The sequence below is a fragment of the Haliotis rufescens genome, unplaced genomic scaffold (genome assembly GCF_023055435.1).
Source record: "Haliotis rufescens isolate VD_foot unplaced genomic scaffold, xgHalRufe1.0.p SCAF_7, whole genome shotgun sequence".
Lineage (NCBI taxonomy): Eukaryota > Metazoa > Mollusca > Gastropoda > Lepetellida > Haliotidae > Haliotis > Haliotis rufescens.
In genome coordinates this window covers 57,664,276-57,688,090 of record NW_025964361.1, presented here as the reverse complement: position 1 = coordinate 57,688,090, position 23,815 = coordinate 57,664,276, and the positions used below count along the sequence as shown (strand labels likewise).

The window sequence follows — 23,815 nt, the reverse complement described above, 5'->3', positions numbered from 1 at the left end:
TTCTGCCATCACTTCACACGATGTACAGATGAAATTGCAAGTTGTCTCTTCTTAAACATGTTTTCAAAGCTGCTTTCTAATTGACTAATGTCAACTTCTTGTTAGTAATTTCAGTGGTCGTTCAAAGTTCGCGAAAGGTCGTTCTGACATGCCCTGTAATGGGAAGTCCTCAGATCTTTGTTTAGCGGCAGCGAGAACTTAGATCTGATTTTATTGAGATTGATATTTTCAGAAAATAAATGTATCAAAATCTAACTTTGCACGGCACCTCTCCTACAAGTATGGAAAGTCTTCCTTGAATTTGAAAAGAGTCCACGTAGTCCAAGTTAAATAGGCAGCACAAATGTTGAAGTAAATAGAACAATCTAAGTTCAAAACGTAAAAATTCATATTTCCTCAGAAAATCCACATATCAAAATCAAACTTTGCCCTGCACTTCTTCTATTAGTATGGAAACTTCACTAAATTCACAAAATAATCCATGCAGTAGGTTTCAAGTTAAAGGTCACACAAATTTTTTTTACAAAATTCTAAGTAAAAAATGATAAATAGTTGTATATTTTAAGAAAATCCAAATATTGAAATCAAACTTCTCACTGCACCTCTCCTATTGGTACAGACAATGGTCACCAAGTTTAAAAAGAATCCATGGAATAGTTTTCAAGTTATGGGCCACACACAAAAATGTCTGCAGATGGATGGACAGGCGGACAGAATTCCTTTGTATACTTGGTAACTATACACCCCAGCCCTCTAAAGTCGGGGGTGTAAAAATCCTTGGTCATCAGAAAGTGTTGGCTGTTTACAAGTAAAGCATAACAGAACACAACAATGGAAATATAATTAACTATAGATTTTATTACAAATAATTTCAATGTTTTAAATAGGAAGGTGCATTGGAGAGAACAATCTGCAGTATAAATATTACAATACTTACAAAATATCAATCATGTAATTACAATATAAACCTACAGAACTACATGAAAACTCTCTCTATCCCAGTACATTGTGTTCACTTCCAAATACATAGTCACACATGAATGCTGATTGAGGATGTCAAATTGTATCAGTGAAACAAATAACCAAGCAATCATATTCATATCAAACATTTCGTTAGTACAGCATTAGAACAAAGTGGATATTAAAATACAGTATTAATAATCGATATATTCACACTTGAGACAGATTTAAGTAGCAAAAGTATTAAACTGATATTTAGGTTAAGATGTACATTGTAATTAGAAACAAATTCATATTTATTCGCTAATATTTACTCTGTAGTGACTTCTAAAAAGCTCAGAAATTACAGCAGCATTTCCCACAACCTTTCACCAAGGGCAGATAACTCTTGCAGCACTAACAGATCCAAAAAGCAAAAGAAATGAGACAGCAGAATGAAAGGGTAAAAGAAGGATCAGAAACTTGGCCCATTACAAATTATCTGACCATCACACAAAAGCAATTTCTGTTTACAGATTTACAAAAACGTCTAGCATAGCTCTAGAAGCAGGACTGAAACATGCACAGCGACTAAAAAGATTTAGGCGAAATAGATCGTAAAGCTTTTGAAGAACGGAGGATAGAGCGTCTACTGGGAGAACCTGTGGTTAAAAACAGAAAATACATGGGGATTAGTTGACAAGAATTTCAAACATATCACAGTCAGATCTGGACGGATCAGTATGAACCACGCAGGGTGGTCATTTTGAACTCTAATATAACTTATAAATACTGGACAAACACAAGCAAACATTCTGATATCAACGCTTTTATTCCAACTCTTGTGTGTATGTTCAGTGTCGGGACTGGGAAGAGGGTGGGTGCTCAAGAGGGAAGATTTGGGTTCCTGTTTGCTTGTGTTTGTGGTGTGAAGTTGACTATGGATGTATTCTGAAAAAGGTGAGCTGGGTTACGAGTATATGGAGACATTGAACAGATGCTACTACCAGTGTCACTGACAAGCATGGCAGTCCTAGTTAACTTGCTAGTAGTCTGAAATGGAAGAAAATAACTCTTCAGATACACTCACATTGTATTTCTTGAATCAATACCATTAAGAATGTATTTTTAATATGAATATGTAGTTAAACAAAACTGGTATTAAATGGCAACCAACTCTTGTGATCAATAAATTTTAAAAACAAAACAAAAATTTAATTGCCAAGACCTCATAGAGAATATGTTATGTCCTACATTCTAATTTTTCAAGATTTAGAAAATAAGTTATAATTTGTTCAATTTAATTTGACATTATATTTTCAAAATTATCAAATTGAGAAGTAAGTTGCCATTTAAGATGAAAAGGTGACGTGTGCTGTTAAGCTGAATTCAAGTTGTTAGTGATGAATCGAAGTCGTCATCAAGCAAAATGTGTAGCACTAATCATACCTCTAGTGAGAACTACAGAAATAACCTTGATCTATTTCTGTATTCAACAAACTGTTAGATCTCGTATCAAGCTAGAGAATATGCAAACAAATTATTTCAATAAGGAAATATTTTACTATCTTAAACAATTTCAACACACAAGGCTTGTGTAATGAGTGACAAAGTAATAAAATGTTCAACATTTACATTTTCTTTTTCATATTTAGTTATTAAAGCTTAAAAAATGGAAGCATCATTTAAATACCAGTGTTCTTTCAACAGCTCTTTCCGATGTCAAAGTACCTTTTCAGAGTACGACAACTTCACCTATCCTACTCCTGAAACAATCTACACTGTACCTCTCCACACTCACACATATATAGTCATCAATACGATACAGACGTCGTCTGGAAACTGGTATACAATTCTCTAAGAGGTGGTTAGTCAAATGTCTTGTGATACTAAGGGTTAAATTGTCTATTCTTGGACTTGAAGAAGTTTACCGACTTGTGCATTTATAAGTATAGGTGTATCGTCGTGAATGGTTCGTTACGATGTCGCCTAGTTTGAAAATTAAAAAAAAACAAAAATACATATTATTGTTAAAACATAATCTGATTCTACTTCTAAAAACACGTTACTGAAAACATTGATTATCTCAAAACCATGAACTAAAACTACTTCTACGGACTTGCATAGACAAAAAGTTGAGTATCAAGGTATCTTAAAAAATCCGAAAATAGACAATTTCTTAATGGTTCCCTGACCAATATGGATGTGGTAGTTAGTGCCACACGGAGCTAATTAGTTCACAGCCACCGACCTGTGGGGCTACGTCGACCCAGGGGACTGAGGCAGCGACGTGGGCTGGGGGAGCGACTCCGACGAAGGGGGCTCACGGACCGCGACCTGAAGCTGGGGCTGAAGGCACGGGAGGGGCTGAGGGCACGAGTAGGGCTGAGGGCACGAGTAGGGCTGCGACTTCTTCGACCTGATGAACTCTGTGGACATCAAGGTTACATAGGGTCATAATGGATGATAATACAGTTAATATCAACACATTATTTCTGTTTCTGACATGCTGCGACTTCACAAACTGATGATCTATGTAGAGGTCAAGGTTACATAAGGTCACAGTGGATAACAATACAGTTAATATCAACATAATTTTTGCTGTTTCTGACATGCTGCGACTTCACAAACTGATGATCTATGTAGAGGTCAAGGTTACATAAGGTCACAGTGGATAATAATACAGTTAATATCAACATATTGTTTCTCTTTCTGACATGCTGCAACTTCACAAACTGATGATCTATGTAGAGGTCAAGGTTCCATAAGGTCACAATGGATAATAATACAGTTAATATCAACATAATTCTTGCTCTCTGACAGGTCAGATAACAGTTATTATATTATCATTATTGTATGATTATGTTAGCATATTTGAGAGCAGAATGGACTCTCTGTAACTCATGCTCATGGATGACTGTAAACGGAGATTGTGTGGTCACAATGGTTGCTGATATTACACAGTATTTAGACGGTATGATCAGCCTGCCTGACTGACTGACTGATTGTCCTTGTGCCTGACTGTATGGTTACTGTTAACCAGATACAGTTAGGAAATAATTTTATGTAATTCAAATCAAGTTTTCATAATCATTAATTTTCGACCAAAAAATTAAAGAATTCATTCTTTTTTAAACTCTTGTGTAATAAATGTGTAAATGCACCTTTATATAGCTTTACTGACATTCACATTATATCAGCAGAATTTCTGCAATTTTTCACAACATTGGAAGTTAAACTGGACCAATTCGTGCTGATCTCCTCTCACCCCTAACTACTTAACTCTGACCCCCCCAAGCACAAGTGGTACTTACAAGCGAGGCCCCGCGGCGGGTCAGAGCCTCCCCCTTGACGAGGGTCTTGATCCCCTGCATGAGACAGGGCCAGATGTGATGGTTCACTAAGGGGGCAGAGTACTCCGAGTCGTAGCTGCGACGGTACCTACAAGCAAACACATCAACTTTGCATCACGGCTTGCAATGTCACTTGGCACGTGAAGTTAAGGCTTAAAATGTCTTCTTCATAAGGCTTAAAAAAAATATAAAAGAATTGGTAACTTCGTGGAATACAGTATTTGACTACCGTGGACTTCAAATATTTAAGGATTTTTTAATATTTTATTTTATATAATGGAAATAAAAACAAAACGTGCGGCAACCTTAATGATGATGCCTGAGAACCAAGACTATTATTTTTTTTAGCCTAAGACATCATGGCCTTTTTAAAAAAAAATATTTGGAATGTATAATTAAACTTTGTTACATGAAAACTGCTTTTTGTGTCATAAACCTCACATCCCTGTTTCCCACTGTAACGAACTAAGCGTGGCTCCTCTATGTCTTTATTAGACTATAACCCCTGACTTTCCCTGACTTATGTATAAGTAGTATACATAATGTCCCTGATTGTGCACTGATAGATATTTAAAAAAATATTAGCACTTAAAAACATGTAACAAATGTTATACTAGTCTAGATCACATACTTTGCGTGCCCCTCTGAAAAGTGTAAATTGGCACGGCTCCGATGGCCAAAAGCTATGAATGCACAATGCCATTTTGGAAGTGGTCAAATGTAACAAAGTTTATACTTGGGATTACACAGGTACACAAAATACATGGTCTAGACTACCAGTTGTCGGACTTTGTGTGCTGGCGATTAGGTGCCTCACTCTGAGAGTGTGGGTTCGAATCCCGGATACGACTCAACCTAAAAAGTACTAGAATCTGTACTTCACTAAGGAGTGTAATCCCAAGTATAACATTTTTTACATTTGACCACTATCTAAATGGCATGGTGTATTCATAGGTTAAAAACATGTTAGAGAGGTAATTTTCATGGTAAATATTTCCAATTGTTCTTTAGCATAATCCTTCTAAATAATAGGAAACACTCAGGAAACAAGGAGCTGTAATTATTGAAGGAGTTGTGGCCTTATTGACAAATCATATTTTCATGCTCTGCAAGTTAAGAGCTGACAAAGAATTGTCTTATTATCGGCCCTTGTTTTCTCAGCATCAGGAGACGTAGTGCTAGTGCTATAGTTACTTGTTGTCGTCGAAAAGCTCAGCGTCAGTGGAGGCAGCGATGTCAATGGGGTGGGCCAGAGCACTCATCTGCCACGCCAGCTTGCAGGCTTCCCGGATGAAGGGCTGGACGATGGCAAAGGTGGCATCAGGAGGCAGGAAGATCTTGGGATTGCGGTTGAGGGCACGGATCACATCCTGTCAACAAAATCCTAACTGTAATTGCAGTGTTCAAAATAAAGGTATCCTTGTAGAATGTTCCTGAAGAGAGAATCTAGGGACCCCAATATCTTTCATTTTTATCACTGGAGTAACAAGGAAACCTTAACAGTTAAATAGGCAGATCTGCAATTGGTTCCAAAACAAGGGAGTTTTGAGCTACAGTATGGAAAATCTAGGAGAGCCATTACTGTTTTTTCAAAAGCTGTTTTTGTCACTTAAACATAATCAGATAATCCCTATATCCTTTGATTTTATATTGAAAGATTTCCTTCACAAAGCAATCATGGCTCTCTTTGTACGATATGTCACCGAACACAAGGCTATTTACATTCTCACTATTACTATTTTGCTAAGAGGCTTAAAAAGATCTAAATTTCCAACAAATTTCATTTATTTATATTTCAATTTGTTTGTATCAAATTGATTCCATCACCTGTTTTAAGGGAAAAACTTTAAGAAAGAATATTTTAGAAGTGTACTGACAGACACCATGCCAGGCAGGTCGTAGAGGTCGCTGTTGCGGTTGACGTAGTCCTGCACGGCTTCCTCCAGCGTCTCAGGGCCGTAGTGAGTCTTGGCCAGATTGGCTCGCACCTTCATCTTGAACTGGCGGAATGCAAGCTTGGCCGTGCTGAAGGCTTCCTGTAGCAACATACATGCTTGATGTTTATTTGTAAGTAATAATCAAGTCTGGACCACACAATCCAGTGATTGACATCATGAGCATCAATCTACCCAATTCGGATGCTTCAACCAAGTCGGCGAGCCTGACCACCAATCCCCTATTCAGTTACAACAAGCATTCAAAGATATCCATAACATATACGTTGACACAGTTGTGAACAGTTGTAATCTCATCAATCCTTCAACACAAGCAACTTATAATTAAGCATTATCAACAAACTGAGGTCCTACTTACTGAGATAGCAGTGTAGATGATTCTCTGGTTGTTCTCGTGATCGTCAGAGTAGCGCCTGAGAGTGTCAAGGGCGTCAAGACGATCCTGAGCGAACATGTCGTTGAATCTGGCCACCAGGTTCTGTTGGCGGACTCGCTGCACGGGGTCATCGATCGCCAGCGGGGTTGTGATCCTGGAGGTGTAGCGGTACGAGGTCAAGCTGTCCGACAGGCTGTACAAAACAAGCACGTAAATGTGATGAGGGCCATTGTTATTCAAAACATACCCGTAGTTAAATCTTCTTTCATTTTACTCCCTTTTATGGATCATTATTTGATGATGTTTAATTGAAAATAAATAATCCATATTTAAAATGGTAATTTATCATCCAAAACTGGCTCCCACAGGAGATATATCGCTTGGATTAGATCAAGCGATATCTACACTGTAGATATCGCTGCAATGAAATTACAGACCATTGTGACATCACTGGTTACCATGACGTCACAATCAAATGACATCACTAATGGCACTGCTACTGAAGCTGTTAGCAGTACTTTTTACACTGAAGACACTGCTAATTACTGTCTACAAATTGAAAACTTGGAAGAATGATGTTGGATGATAAATAAAATCTCACCCTCGTGTCTGTTGATATCAAATATATCAACACTCGTTGATAAAAGTGGCAAAAATCCTCGGCAAGCCTCGGAATTTTTCCACTTTTATCAACTCGTGTTGATATTTGATATCAAAAGACACGAGGGTGAGATTCTCTCTTTATTGCTTAATGTTGAATCAGGGATTTTACCATTTTTCGGCATCACCCCTTCTCATGCCAAGTCCTATTCTAAGTCTAGTGTTCACTTGATTTCATATCAAGACTAACCACATGCATCTGTGTACATGCACTATCGTCAGCCAACCAGTTCTCATCTAAACTCATGCATTGCCTCTGTAAATACCTCATTCATAAAGGTCCAACTGTTAGTTAATTCACTTTATATCATTCCATTAATTAACACATCATGCAGACTGACTAGTTGTTAATCACAGCAAACACCATACTAAATGTTACTTTTCAACATCAGTCAATCAAAAAGCTGGACTTCTTATTCAAACATTATATGAACAGAAGACATGATGATTTGGCAATTATAATCACTTCATCTAAGTTAATGTTGTTTCCTAGATCATTACTTTTTTCAAACAAGTGCAAATTAATTCCATAAACAGCAATATCATACAATTTTACTGACAATTACAAATAGTGTTATTTAACATCGGTTTTACAAAGTTAAACTTTTATAGTTCATTTAAATTAATTGAAGGAACAGATATATAAAACACCAAGTTAAATATCTTGTTTGTTGTTTAATGCTGCACAATATATGACAGCAGTCTGTAAATATTCGGGTCTGGAACAGACAATCCAGTGATTGACGTCATGAGCATTGATCCACGCAATTGGGTTACGATGACATGCATCAACCAAGTCAGCACGAATGACCACCCAATTCCATTAGTCGCCTCTTACGACAAGCATGGGTTGCTGGAGATCTTATTTAAACCTGATCTTCATGGTATAAATCTTGTAAACAGAAGCATGATTACTCTAGCCTATCTACAATTATCTCCTAGTACATTTCCTAGTATTTAGTAAAGCAAACAATCCAAGCTTAACTCAGCATGCATTACGACACAACAAGCATCAGCCTACAGGTCTAGTCAAACACACATTGACAGCAAGCAGTGTCTAAAACTAAAACTCAATTTGCAGATTGGGTCACAGAAAGTTCATAGTGCGGCGTGAGATGAAGAAAGGGCAACCTACTTGTAGTCCCTTTTCCCATAGGAGAGCGACAATTCGTCTCTCAGATTCCGCATTTTTCTCTCATAATCATCCACAAGGCCTGCCCTAACTCGTAACTTGGCTATTTCATCCTGTGCATCAGCTAGCCTAAACACAACCACATCGAGACAGAAATGAGTGTCAGAAATTTTTAAAAGCGTAAATAAAAAGCTAAGTTTGAGTCTGTTCTGTGTGAATAATCAGATTCATGTTACTGTTTCACATCCCAAATAAAGACAAAACGATATTCTAGTTTCTTGGGCTCTCCAATATTATAATACCCCAAGGCAGTGTCAAAAATATATTTCTACTTTTGCGAAACAAATATGAACATGTTGACCACTTACATGTCAAACAAAAAAGAATATAAGCTGCAATTAGCAAATGCCCAAGAACCCATTTCATACTTTTTTCAAGCCTAATGCAAAGTTTCTTTTTTGTCATGTAAGGAAATTTCAAATCAGAACTCCTATCTTCTTTTCAACTCTTCCATGAAATGACTTATCCAAGTAGAACTAATAGTTACATGAAAAAATCCATAACCACAAGATGCTGCCAACAATTCATTCCGGATATGATTTTCAATTTACGAAACAATTATTTCACACAGAGCAGACCAAGCATGTCAAATTGTATATAAATGCAACAGAAATGGGTTAGGGTGTCAGAGGGTCATAAGAAATGAATAAATAAACAAACAAATAAACAAGAATCGGTTGACCGAGCCCCGTGTTAGTAGGCTCGCTTCTCTTACCCATTGACATCATACGAAATATCTTTGGGGGGTAAGCGCTGTAAGACGTCTCGCCTAGCTGTGAGGAGGGCTATATCGTCCCTTAAGCGCCGAACCTCACTCTGATAATCATTTAAAAGACCTGCTTTGTTTCGCAGAGTCTTGCACTCTTCCTCTGCAGCTGCAAGTCTACGGAAAACGAAAGGCTTTTGATGCACTGTTCGCTTGATTGATTCACATAAATCCGGTCACTGATGCACAATGGGAATCTTGGGATCCTTCTTTTAAAAGATCGATCAAAGGAAATGTAGATTCAGGAGCCAGTTCTCTCCTGGCCAGTGTCTGGACATGACTGATGTCCCTACAAAATGTCCCTGTTCCGTAGTTGTACATGAGTAGGGTTGCATTTATTCTACAGCCTATGTGTGTTTTGCATATGTATCTGATCAACTGACTTTCGTAAAGTATTTCTTTTCAACAAATCTGTCTTTTTCACACTTTTATCACCCATTTGTGTGTCCACAGATTTCCCAAGTCACAGGCATATCTTGTTCTCTACACAAAGATGTAACATTTGCCTCAGACAGCACTGAGAGCCATTCCATAGAGACTGGTTATTGGCTGTGTTTGCAGTGCATAATCTTTAAAGATAGGTATTGACTTTCTAATCTTAGCAAACTGCCATTTTGATATTTCCTTTTGGTTGAATGTCAGTAGTGATCCCCACAATGGTCAGGTCAATAAATGGCATTGGTATTGACTTTATCAACAAGGTGATGGCAGATGTTACTATTCAAAACACATTTTAATCTGCATTTTCACCAAAAAAATGTAACGGGAAAATAGACAATTTTATGGAAATCTGCTGAAGTTGAGATGAGAGGCAGACTTTCCTTTATGTCAAGTGAGAGTGAGTGAGTGAGTATGGTTTTACGCCGCTTTTAGCAATATTCCAGCAATATCACGGCAGGGGACACCAGAAATGGGCTTCACACATTGTACCCATGTCAGGAATCGAACCCGGGCCTTCGGCATGACGAGCGAACGCTTTAACCACTAGGCTACACGACCGCCCCCCTTTATGTCAAGAGAGACTATACTGTTGAACAAGCACTGTGTGGGTGAGTGGTCAGTGGTGGTCAACAACTGGTTCCTGTGTTGTGGCAGGGGTGGACACACAGTGAGGTGGTCAGTGCAAGAGGTCGGTCATCACAAGATTCCCATAGTGCAAGTGGGGATGTCACAGCACAATGTTCAGTAGGATGGCGGAATGACAAGGTGCTATGGATCTTTCACAAAGTCAGAATATTTGGAAAAAATACCATAAAATTAACAAAAGTGAAAAATATATGGATATATGAAAATGTAGAAATATGTTTTGATTGGCTTCAAAACAAATGTAATAAAAAATTTATTCCAGGGTAACATAATTATATATGATATGGTTACATGTTTAATATGTGTTTCGTGTTGAAGAATTACATGATTTAAAAACATTTAATATGCAGAGAACAATACATACCGCTCAATATTTGATAGGGATAGTGAACTTTGTCATACTGTTACGACACTCAGTGGACCACATTGGAGAAACGTGTACTCATGTTTATTATAATATAACTAAATTGTAAGTGCTTATAGTAGTAAAGCTGCATAAAGCAAAATATATTGAAGTCAACAGAAGCTGAAAACGTGTCTCTTCCATGGCAATATTACATGCTATTTTATATCTCCAGGCAATCTATCACACTCAGAATATCCCTACCAAAAGTTGAGTAGTATATTTGTAGTCGTTTTGTGGAATGTGGTCAAATTTAACCGTTGTTTCCTATGCATTATACAACATTCTGCACAGCTCAACAGTTGAAAGCAAAGATGTGAACGCAATGAAAGCATGGTGAGAAATGAACTGAAATATGCTGGTACCATCAGATGGCTGAAATGCTACAAGAGAGTAAACAACAGATTCAGGGGTATTGGAATGGATTTCCATAAACTATGTGTTACCTTTTAAGACTGCGGAGACTAGTTTATTAAGAAAAATGTAACTATCAATATCATTGACAAGTTCTGTTTGAACAAGAGAAAAAAATCGACTTTACCAAATCTAGTTCCAGGATGTAACACAGACAAACTTCTAAAATTTCTATTTGCACTAAGATCTTCCAGAGGCATTTTATTATAACTTGCAGAATCTTATTCCAAAAAGAGTTCTTAGCGCTTCAATTAACTCTCAAAGTTTAACAAAGACATGCAATAATGCTAAGATAGGGTTGTGGATGCAGACCTAGGTTATCCAAGCCGTCCAGTATTGACGATCATACTTATATTTTTATCATTTTGCAATTCTGAAATAATCACACTGAAGTGAGCACTATGATACATTATTCGACAAAATAAAATTAATATTATACAGACATCTCAGTAAGCTCATAAAACTTTGACGGATATAACAAACTGTTTTTTGGTCCTGGCCCTTTGCTGTATATAAATATGCTGTATATATATGCTCATATCAAACTACGGTTTACTGTATAGCAAATAAATAACAACATTCCTAGTTTGAGAGTATCATATAAAAAAATTACTATCAATTTGTTTACAATCAGGGACCTTGACTCCCACATTAAATAAAAATGGAAAAATACAAAACTTGTGAGTATTTCTGAATATGACTTGTAAATGAAGACCTACTCCTTTTCCATACAACTTTCAGAAACCCAAAATTAGAATTTCTCATGAAATCTCACTTAAAGGGAGACTACTCTCAACATTCTGATCCCCATTTCCATCCATCCAGACACTGTAGTAAGTGACGTGTGTGACACTGAAACATCGTCTCCGTGTAAGTAGATGGTTAGGTGAGGTGAAATGGAGTTGAATGTCGCGTTTAAGATTATTGCACTTGTATAGCAACGTGCATGCACGTGTGTGTCTGTGTGTGTGGCTGCTTGAACTAGTCCGGACTGATGCCGATTTATAGTGCTAGCCCACTGAGATACCATGCCGCAGTTTAACATGAATACCCCACTCAGACACAGTATACTGACTCCGAGCCGACCAGTCCTTGTTTTAGTCCCTTAATGCCAAGCGCCAGACATTGTAACAACAAGTACCATCTTTTAACGTCTTTTGGTATGACACGAACGGGGATTGAACCTCGAACCTTCCGCTCTACGGGTAAACGCTCTACCACTTGACCACGGAGGCGGTCCCATTTAAGTAGGCTTAATATCATGAACTGATAGGTAAACAGACAAACTTTAAACCCATCTACATTGAATGTTAGGTCAACATGTTTTCATCTTCCTGAGGCAAGGGAGTTAACTATCTATAAAAGTCGAGTTTCAACCCTTGCCGAACTAGGCTGGAATTATGGAGATATATTTTGGCTGGACAAACAAGTCTATGCATAGTCCAATCAAAATTGCATAATGAAATCAACATCCGGTTCGTAAGCTACCTTGCATATTTCGGTCGATTGCAGGATTTGCAAAACATGTGTAGCATCAACTTGGTGTCAACAGATATTTTCCAAATCTTTAAATGTTTTTAATCAAGGTGCAAATGCAAGTGATATTAGAGGTGAAATCTGATTGGTCACCAGCAGAGACATAGAAGGGACACAACTTGTAATAGTCACTGGTACGCTATGATCGAGCCAAGAGATTCCAACCTTCTTCGGCAAGGGTTGAAACTGGACTTTCACCGTCAGTTAACTCCCTTGCCTCAGGGAGATGACATTTTTGTAAACAAACTATTAGAAAATAGCAGGCCTAATAAAGTACTAAGTAAAACCTGCATGTAAAACTGAGCCATTCTCCCTCTGCAAGTCTGTCCAACCAGTGCAAATCTGCTACTACCCCCTTGAACCAAGCTCCCCCCTACAAGTGATGAAGCATCTAATGATGAAGATGACGGTGTCTACACTAAAGTTGCTGCAGCTCTTACTTTCTCCTCAACTCCTGAGTCTCTACATCAGTGAACATTTTTTCGCTGGTGGAGGCTCGCATACTTCTGTCTAGTTCTACCTTAGTGTCGGCCAATCTACAGAGACAAACAACATCACTTCAGTCCAACAACACAGTACTTACTTTCGCTTCAAGTCCCTGTTTTCTGTATCCAGGTAATCGCGGTCGCCAGAAAGGCTTCGCACATTGCTATCTAACTCTAGTCTAGCTTCCTGTAGCCTGAAAACATGGAGGTACCCGACAAGGAAGTCAGTGATTGTTGATGTGTCTCCGACATTCTGATGAAATTACTATGTCAAAATCAAATCAAATTATTCTAGACAATGTACACACAGAACAAAAGGTCATTTCCTAAAGCAACATTGTAGCATGGAACAATCCATGCCTACTTTATGCTGGTTTTGATACAGTCCCAACCAAAACACAATTAGACAAGATATCGTAAGAGCTTTAAATTAGCAGAAATTACAAAATTTTGAAAGTTTTCCTTATATATCATCATTTGGGACTTGGGACTCCTATGTATACATTTCCACAACTTTTATACTCATGCATTTAACACAGGTTGTGGGCACTAATTCTTATGATTGGCATTTTTGCTTCTGTCACCTGCTGTATAAGGGGAGACAACTCTCTCAGTGATTCCAACCACCATAAAAATAACAGTCAAAATACCATTTTTTATATTTACTTGCTAACCATACCTGTCATATTCAGGGCTGAGAATGTTGTTGTTTTTATAAACACTGTGAAAGTTAGCTGGGAGTCTGGGGGACTATATGATTTATGTGTATATGGATATGGCATATAAAACAAAATCTGCGGAATTCTGCTATTCCTTGGAAAATTCTCATCCCTGAATATTTACTTATCTTCTAACATAAAATCTGTCCACTCACTCATCCCTGAGATCTTGATTCTCGGTCTTCATGGACTGGAGGTCCCGCTCGAGGTCATCCATGGATTTTTCGTACATGTCCTGGAGGTCGTTGAACTCCCGGTCCTTGGCAGATGCCTCGGCTAGTACAGACAGACTGGTGTCGGCTGTCACGCTGCCGCCGGATGTGAAGAAGTTCTGGCCCAGCCAGGGCAGCAGACGAGACTTGATGATGTTGGCACCTCCGTACATTCCTCCTGGGAAGGCAGATTAATAGGGTTTGGATAATTTGTAATTAATGTTTGATGAGTTGAAGTCTACTTTAGACATGAGGGTTAAACAAAAGGAACATTCCATGTCTAACTGATGGTTTTCATTTGTGGCAGAAATTCAGCCACATAAATGTCTGGAGGTAAACATAAAGCCTTCTGTGTGTCCCACATGTATGTCTTACTGCTGTCTGGTGTAGTTATTCAATGGAAGTTGCTGAGATCAGAGATGTCTACATATTTAAAGAGGTTAATGTAAGCATGACAAAGAAAACGGCTATGACAAATTGACAGGACTTTTTCAGCACTATATGCGTTTATGTATTTTTGAAACAGGCTAATTTGGGGAAATGGATTTTTTTCAAAAATTTAAAATTTGTTAAAATATATTGATATATTAATTTCTCAGACTGCGACTTTAGCCAATAGTCCAAAACCAAAGTCAAGCAAAATTCTGTTCAATAACATCAGCATATGATAACAGTAAAATCTACTGAAAATGATGTTAAGAGTCAATTTCGGGTTGATGGACTCAAAAGGTTTTAGCACAGATGATTTCTTAGCATGCAGAGATATTTTGCATTGCATTCAATGAAATTACATCAAGTATAATAGCTTCTTATCTTTATTGGACCTTTTATTATGAAATACAAGTAAACTGAAACAAACATTTGTGTTTCTTGTCATCAAGCTATTTCTTCTGCCAGTGTCTCCCAATGACAACAATTTATATAATTCCTACACAGGAAGAACATATCCTCAGCCCATCGGACACCCCTCCCACTGACTTGAACACTGACAGATGGGGAACATGGGTGTCGCTCACCATGTATAAGTTGTACTCAATAATGGTGTCTCAAAGGTCCACTGTATGTTTGCGTCTGTTTTTTAGCAGTAATATTACAGCTATATGACGATGGCGCCTGTAAATAATTAGGTCTGCACGAAGAATCCAGTGATTGATATCATGAACAATGATCCACATGGTATGCGTGTGTCATCAGCCAAGTCATAGAGCCTGACCCAACAAGTGGCCTCTAAGCATATAATAAACATAAGGTATTTTAGTTAAAAACATGATGTGTAAACATCTCCAGGCACGAGGAACATATATTAACCATGCAGCTGGTACTCAAACACAAGCAATTCCAAAGCCTGCTCACCATCTGATGCACAGACGCTGAGAAGCTTGAAGAGCTGGCCCTGCACCTTGGCGTTGAGCTCGATGATCTCGCAGCCTCGAGCGACATTCTGGTCGCAGGTGTTGATCTAAAACAAAAAAGACATTTCGTCAAATAAACAAAAAACATGCTCGAAAAGATGCACCAAAATTGCTGTTTAAGCACTCTTCTCCAGTAAGCATCCCCCAACCATCTTCTAGACCAATCTGTTAATAATCTTTATAAGCGCTCCCCAATAAGACCAAAAATCTACATGACAATCCATATTACCTTGTGCATATACAACATATCTTTTTCACAAAACAGAAGCGTAGAAAGGGCATATAATTGACCAGTAACTATTATTGTCAACCGCTTGATCTATGAATATAAACTTGTTTATGGTTTCAATAACCGCATCTTTGTTAATTTTCCAAGCGCCTAGGACTCTTATTATGGCAAATATGGTCAAGTATAACGTCAAATTGATCCTTAAAATTTGAGTTTTTTACTGAAAAGATTGTCACTAGCCTGAAGAGATTTGACACAGTGATTTAGATTACTTGTACATGGGATTCAAAGATAGTGGTAGTTGGTGGCCAATCCATTTAGTCGCCTCGTACAATCATAGATTTCTGGCACCTATATTTTTACCAGGAATCCCAACGATTTTATAACATAATAGCCAGGCAGGTCATGAAGTGTAACCCTATTTTCCATGCTAGCTTAAAAACTAGTTGCCTGTATCAGTCATGACTTTAGTCACTTTTCGAAAACCTGTTAAAATAAAACCTGAGTAAAAAATAATGTCGGTCTTGTAAGCTCAGCTAAAAATAATCCGTATAATAAATCCATAGACAATGATGCTAATAACCAAGGTCGGGCTAGTAGACTCAAAATGTTTTGGAATAGACTGACTGTTTTTTTGTTGCATAAACACTTAATTTCCCATTGACCCTTTTCACAGTATTTACGCTTGTCTGTTTTCGTTCAGGATAGTCACATGGAAATACAGTAAAAAATTCACGTTAGATCTGATTTGGGCAAGTCGTGAGAAGTGTCTAAACTTCTCGACAATATGGATGACTGGTTTTTGACCTAGCATGTAAAATACAGATGCATTTTACCACCAGCCCAACAGTCAAGCAGGGGTAGATTGAAAAAGAGGTTGGCATGTGGCCAGCGGGGCTTGCTCCTCTTAAAATTTACAGGTCCTTCTTCAAACTAACTGGCCTACAAATAAATGGAGGAGGCCAAACCTGAGGTCACGTAGCCACCTAGCAGGGCTTTGAAAACTTTAGAACTCCTCACCCCTAAAACGTTTTCTCCTGCAATCTGAGATTAAATCTTGGCTGAGATGATAATTAAAAAAAATTAAACATACACTGAGAAGGGGTGAAATTTGGAATAGCCAGACAGGCATAGATCTACTTTACAATTCAGCAAGCTTTTGTAATTTTAACTGGCCACAGGCCAGCGGGCCAGCAATTAAATCGACCCCTAAATCAGCAAATTAACTCTGGTCATTAGGCTACTGCCAAGTTGCACCCTGTGTTTACAGCACTTTCGTACTGAAAGTTAGCCCGTTTTCTGTTCAACCTTGCTGGCATACCTTCCCACCAGTAACATCAATATGATGGAGCTTGCACTGAACACTGTCAAACAACTTCTTCCTTCACAATGATAATGATGAATTTCTACATGAGCTTGTATTTCCACATTACTTCATTCAAATATTTACGTCAGTGTCAACACTAATCACTGAAACAGTATTCAGACATTATTTCCATAATTTCCTTGAAGAATTAATCCGCATTAAACATCATCAACAATGACAATTTATACATGTACTCTGTGGACCGAACTCATCAACCGCTGCACAAATCGGGAAAGTGTCAAGTAATAACTAAAATCAATATTCTTCCGTCCACATAAACAGCATTAAATATTGAAACGTTTTTATTATTCTTACTCATTAGCTTATTTTGAAATCAATAGCCTTAGGAAAATAAAACTTTGCATCCAATCAATAATGTAGGTCGTCTTCATCCCTGGCAGTGGGGATCAATGCGGAGAAGAAAAGGTTATACAATCTTCTTGATAGCATCACATGTGAGCTAGATTGATTATAGCATAATTCTGGACAGGCCTTGCTAAGATGTGGTTGCAGTCTGATGTTGTAATGGAATATTCAAGAACACAACAAAGTCACGATACAATAACTAATGTGTTGCGTTAGTCTTTGTAAGTAGCATGATAAACTATACTACTCAATATTGGATAGGGATATTCCGACTAGTCGTGGAATGATGCGCCAATGCATCGGCGGATTGCAATTTTTACTTCTCGATACTAGTATCGATCACAGTCGCAAGCATGGTAAAACAAAATGTTTCTTAGCTTAAATGTTTGCTTTAATAACTGATACACCAAACCCTAATTACTAGTGAAAATTAGTAATGATGACGTAAATATTTCGTCCATTGCGCAATACTTGACACTGCCAACCATAATTTGTCAGTGTGACAGGTATTTGGCCTGTCAAGAAAAAGAAGCCTTACGCACCTCAGACAAGAGCACATGCAAGTATTGTGATACATATCTATCGTAAGCAAGGTGTCCTGATACGAATCTGAACGCACAGTTGCATGGTGTATCATCCCAGCTCTAATTCTGAGTGTGGACTGTGAATGTGTGCGATTGGCTGCTTGGATATCTTGTCATACAAATAGGATCCCATGTTGCCATGCAACTGGAGCATGTTTACCTTCATTTAATGTTAAAAGTATACCAGTTGCTGTCCTCCCTGTAACACTACAGTATGACATAGCCCATTATCTCCCCTTACATTAGAATACTAGCTTCTGATTGGTTAAGGAGTGGGCAACTATTTTCCATAAAGCCCACTGAGAAATCATTTGGAACACACCTTAGGTAACTTGCTTCTCTCACATAAGTATCGTTGAGCTGAAATGAACTAATCTGTACCCCGAATGCTTTGGGTAAAGAGAATTTAAGTGACTCGGTTCGTTTGCGTTGTCTGGTAGCTGTCAAAATGGATGAATCAAAGAGATTTACTGGGTGAAACATATATTCCAGGTCTGTATGAATGTCAGGGAGATAAATTTGTAGTCAACCGATCCCACGAGGCAGTTGGTGTGATGTACCCTGTGTGCACCTCACACACATATTCCTGATGGCTTGGGGATACGTGGGCTCATACACAGAGTACAGCACACCAAATACCCCTCGGGATCGGTTGACAACTTATATTATTATACCTTTATGTCAGAAAGATGAGATCTGATTGGTTCACGTGATCCTGATAAATACCATGTATCCCATCTTGGAGGGAAATAAACTTCTCAGCGGGAGGATAAATCCCTTATACCCTGCCATGAGCAAGTCAGGCTGCACATGAATTTCTGAGAGCAGAAAAAATCCCTTCTACCCAACTTCGAAGAAAAAAGCCGCAAGCTTTTTCCGAGTCTTTATGCATCCCTCTGTTATACCACTCGCCTCAAGCATGGTATTACACCTAACACAGGATGCATAAACCACATGTACTCCTCTTGTTACTGCTACAACTTATACATGTAGTATCCCTCTCAGATGTTGAGTGGTATATTTTGGGGGAAAGATTGCCATGTAATTTTAATTCTTGACATTCCTGAATAATCATTTTATAGTTTTGGTTTGTCAACCATATTATGTACAGATAATTAAAACATTTTTTTTTAAAACAATAAATATTGATACAGACTTATTAATACCTTGTATGGAATACTTCAGTTTAATATTGCTATACTTACACATCGTGTCACTGCTCCGCAGATATTACATTATTGAGTTTTCTTTTTTGTTTTACAAATTTTGTTTTTGAAATTCCTGGTTAATAGCTGGGAAAAAAGATGGAGATATTTTCCTATCAAAATATGCAAAAGTTAATTTGTCATAGAAAAATATGCAAATCTTTCCTACAATTTCAACATTCTTTACCAATATCCAACTTAAAGGACATCGAAAAACACAAATTCACAGAAACTAATTGTCAAACAAACCATCCTTCTGAAAACCTTACATATTCTTCAACATGTCTCCAGTTGCCGACTATCAACCAGCTTGTTGATACTGTGTTGATGATCCTCTCAGCGTGAGAAATATGACATTGATATGATATTGATATGAGCCTGACAAGTCCCCTGATGAGGTAAAACAATAACACTCAGCATGGTAGATAATTCAATACTCCCTACTGTGTATGTCGATTTCTTACAATATGCCATGCTAACATCAACCTGTCAATGATTTACGGTATTGACGTTCCACACTAGAGTGTTGCCCTTATCAATCGACCCACATGTTCATGTCATGCTTCAGACCTTGTAATGACCTTTCATAGATTCTCTTTGTCAAATATGTTCACAAAAAATGTAGTATCAATTAGTTGCATATCTTAAAACTGGTTCATAAACATTACTTTAATGAATTGCTAAAATATTACTGTAAGTTTATATCTAAGGTAAAGAAATGCTGAGCATGTTAAATACATAAATCCACAACTAGTTTACTCCAATATTAACAATTGAACATTCTTTTACTAAAGCTGTGCGAGAGGCTGAAACAGGAAGGCAGGATACAGGAGTTTGTTTGTTTGTTGTTTAACGCCGCACTCAGCAATATTCCAGCTATATGACGGCTGTCTGTAAACAATCGAGTATATACAGTGACACGCATCAACCAAGACAGTGAGCCTGACCACCTGAACCTGTTAGTCGCCTTTTACGGCAAGCATAGTCGCCTTTTAAGGCAAGCAAGGGTTGCTAGGATACAGAAGAAGCAAGGCCACTTAGGACCAGAGCTCCCAATCTGCTGCATATCTGCATAAAATTGTCCACAAATTCACCATTACAAAATTAATTTTGAATTGCTTGCATACAAATATGGAAAAAAAAGTAAAAAAACAAATATCATAACACTGCACATTTACCCAATGTGGCTGTTTCCTGTTCTGTACCTGCACCTACAGATTTTTAATTACTGATCAAGTACAGTTATGACGTACATGGTAGATGACAACTTCTGCAGTTTCCTAATGCACAAATACCCTGTCTGGCTTATAGCAGTCATAAAGATAGATCTTTGTTCTGAGCAGCACATAACCAGATACAATTAGAAGCCACCGGAAACATTGTAAGCACAATTATTTTAAAAAATGTCTTCTTATTGATTGAAAATACCCATAAGACTGGATCTGAGAGTGAGATAATATACTGAATTCTCCCAAAACAGACTATAAATACTCGATGAGAATGATTACATGTGAGTGAATAGTCAGCTCCAGAAACTGGAGTACTGAAGAATTACCGGTATCAACCTATAAAAACTACAAAGTATAGTCATGTCGAGAATTGGTTCACATTTCATCATCAGTGGTCATAATCACTTTGTTCCAACTGATTATTCATCGATTATATATAATAGGTTTTCTTTTTTATCTATATTTTCCTGCACATGTTCAAGTGAGTCAAAGGAATTTAATTTGTAATTATTAGAATCATATTCCATAATTCATGATAAATGAAAATCCTTGAAAAGGTTATATATTGATCCTATTGATAATGAATGCATTGTGTAATTTATTTTCAGATCAAAAGATGATTGAACATCTGATTAAAGGTCTGAACTAAATTAGAATGTTTCTCAACATAGCATATAAGTGATTGAGGACACTCACTATCAATCATTGTCTTGGTGGAAACTCACTGGTCAGTCGTGGTTTATTATTGTTTGTTTGAACATCACTTCAAAGCAGTCACAAGAATGAGGTAGTGATGTCATTATTTGAATCATTTGATATTAAATGTATTTTATAATAGAACAATCAAATCGTCTACCAAATATTTCACACAAAGAGATTGCAGATACTCAATATTTTAGTTGCTAACTTTATTTTTACAATTAACTGAAAAGCTGTTCACTTAAACATCTTTAGAAATCTTATCATCCACAAAACCTTGAAACATTCTGACACTAACTCAGATCCATTCATAACTTGAGTGCCAGTGTAGAACCCCACAGTGTTCGACATACAGTACCAAACCTACCCAACAAGCGATGAAAAGGAGAAAAGAGACACCCAAATTACAACTACAAATACAAAAGAATATTTGCACAATCCAAACTGAGTCAATACAAAATCCTGGTAAGCAATATCCATCTCCCATTCGTTTCTAATCGATTTCAGTCCAGGCTGATAAATGCAGAGCCTTAAAATTAATCTACTTATTCAGAGAAGCAATATAATCAATTTGAATAGCTTGGGCATGAACCAAACTGAAATAAACGATATCACTTACATTCCTGTGTGACAGCACACTTGAAATATACGTGCAATAGACGACGTGTTGTGACAGGCATTAAATAAGCGTGTGTATGTAGAGTATATATATATATATATGTACAGGTAAGCATACCACATGAACTGGGAAAGTAATCACTGGCAGTGTGTGGAACATGTTAGAGCGTGTCGGCTTTGGAATGTGTGGCGGGTAAGTTTGGAATCGCTGTGGGGGATTTATCACGGTAGATCCTGGTTGAAATCAACAACCCTTCTAAGCCTTAGTGTCATAATCAGCTGCGGTTCTTTAACAGCTGGGTGGATAATATTCATGGATGTCGAACTAGTGAAAGCATTACATGGTATCTCGGCCATCTATCAATAAGCAGTCAACAGTGTAATAATCTCTTGTTAATTATAAACCCTAGCAACCATGGGTCTGTCATATGACATTATTGATATAGGTGATATATATCCTATTCGGGATAATGATTGACATTTCTGGCATTGAGAGAGACACACTTCATTACATACACTGACTTCATGGTGAACTGGGAACTGCCTGCTTGCAGATCTCCAGATTCACTGCTCGCAGTTCAATAGGTTACTGAATTATTACACTGACTGTGCACAGAAAGCATTCCACAAGATCGAACATGACAGCGATAGAAACTAACAGTTTTAGTCCACTAGTAATTATGATGATGACACGATACAAAACCCTAAGAAAGGGTAAATTCTACTAGTCCTAAAGATACCTAAACTATTGGGCAGTTTGGCAAGGACTGTAGGACTAGTGCCAATTTCTAATGCTGCATGATATTGCAGGGATGTATCTAGGAATCTAAGCTAAGTGCCCTTGGTAGGCAAACTTGTGAAAAATCATTATTTTGTTCTTACTTTCCAAAATTCGGAGGTATTTTAACATAGCATCCAGTGTAATAATGCAAAACAAACATTAACACCTCTTATTTATTGGTACTGTTATCACTGATAGACACGTTACCTCTACAAGTTACCCCTACAAGTTACCTCTACAAGTTACCTCAACAAGTTCCCTCTACAAGTTCCCTCTACAAGTTACCTCTACAAGTTACCTCTACAAGTTACCCCTACAAGTTACCTCTACAAGTTACCCCTACAAGTTACCTCTACAAGTTATCTCTACAAGTTACCCCTACAAGTTACCTCTACAAGTTACCCCTACAAGTTACCTCTACAAGTTACCTCTACAAGTTACCTCTACAAGTTACCTCTACAAGTTCCCTCTACAAGTTACTTCTACAAAGCCTATCATCAGTTATAACTATACTAAGGGGGCACAGGTGGCCCAGTCGTCTAAGGCGATGTGATTCGCTGTGCAGAGTTGCGTCCCTTGGGTGTGCCAGAAACCTATGATTGTGGGTTCGAATCCTGGTTCGCCCTGATTATGTTTCTAGGTTTGTCAGCACCATACCCATGCCTGTGGGTTTCACCAAAGTGGTAAACGTCTGAGACCTGCATCACTTCGGGCTTTCCTCCCACCATATAACTGTAATACTGTTAAAAGTGGCATTAAACCCAACTCACTCACTCACTATAACTATACCAACATGAATTAGGAAACTTGTAATTCCAATTTGGAAATCTTTATGGACATTTGCTGCCGATTTGGATGGAACAACAGTTTCGGAGCAGATCACACTTGCATAGAACAATTTTAGCGCTAAGACTATCGTAAGCCAATGTTAAGGTATGGAAGTTACAATCATCTTAGTGATAAGATCGCTTTGTGCAAGTCGGCCCAGGTCTTGTTAAAACCCCTGTATTGCACAAGAATAACTGGTTGGGATCATCTGCTTACAAATCAAGAATTTTATAGATAGCGCTGTAAGTGTATGTTACCATGGTTACATACCTGAGAGATACATATATCATTTATGAAATCACAAATAATTTATTGCTTATTGGTGAAAATTGCTGATTCCTTGGAGTGTCTCAGCGACATAAAATTTTGAGAGAAATAGTTTGTTTTACAGCAGTCAGCAAT

General features: G+C 37.7%; 1 protein-coding gene across 7 annotated transcripts in view; it reads right to left on the bottom strand.

Moving 5' to 3' along the window:
* Window positions 1–832: 832 nt before the first annotated feature.
* Window positions 833–23,815, bottom strand: part of LOC124147578 (mitochondria-eating protein-like) — a 33,296-nt gene continuing 10,313 nt past the window's right edge. The window contains exons 2-12 of one of the 7 annotated variants that reach the window (XM_046518226.2): window positions 15,450–15,555; window positions 14,040–14,274; window positions 13,264–13,359; window positions 9,191–9,358; window positions 8,419–8,544; window positions 6,606–6,816; window positions 6,170–6,328; window positions 5,487–5,662; window positions 4,254–4,380; window positions 3,191–3,368; window positions 833–1,601 (exon numbers count right to left, since the gene is read on the bottom strand). In XM_046518226.2, the coding sequence (XP_046374182.2) occupies window positions 1,531–1,601; window positions 3,191–3,368; window positions 4,254–4,380; window positions 5,487–5,662; window positions 6,170–6,328; window positions 6,606–6,816; window positions 8,419–8,544; window positions 9,191–9,358; window positions 13,264–13,359; window positions 14,040–14,274; window positions 15,450–15,555 (1,653 nt within the window). In that variant the 3' untranslated portion in view covers window positions 833–1,530. Of the gene's footprint in view, window positions 2,929–3,190; window positions 3,369–4,253; window positions 4,381–5,486; window positions 5,663–6,169; window positions 6,329–6,605; window positions 6,817–8,418; window positions 8,545–9,190; window positions 9,359–13,120; window positions 13,217–13,263; window positions 13,360–14,039; window positions 14,275–15,449; window positions 15,556–23,815 lie in introns of all 7 variants that reach the window. The other 6 variants (XM_046518227.2, XM_046518228.2, XM_046518225.2 and 3 more) reach the window with 6 other exon arrangements.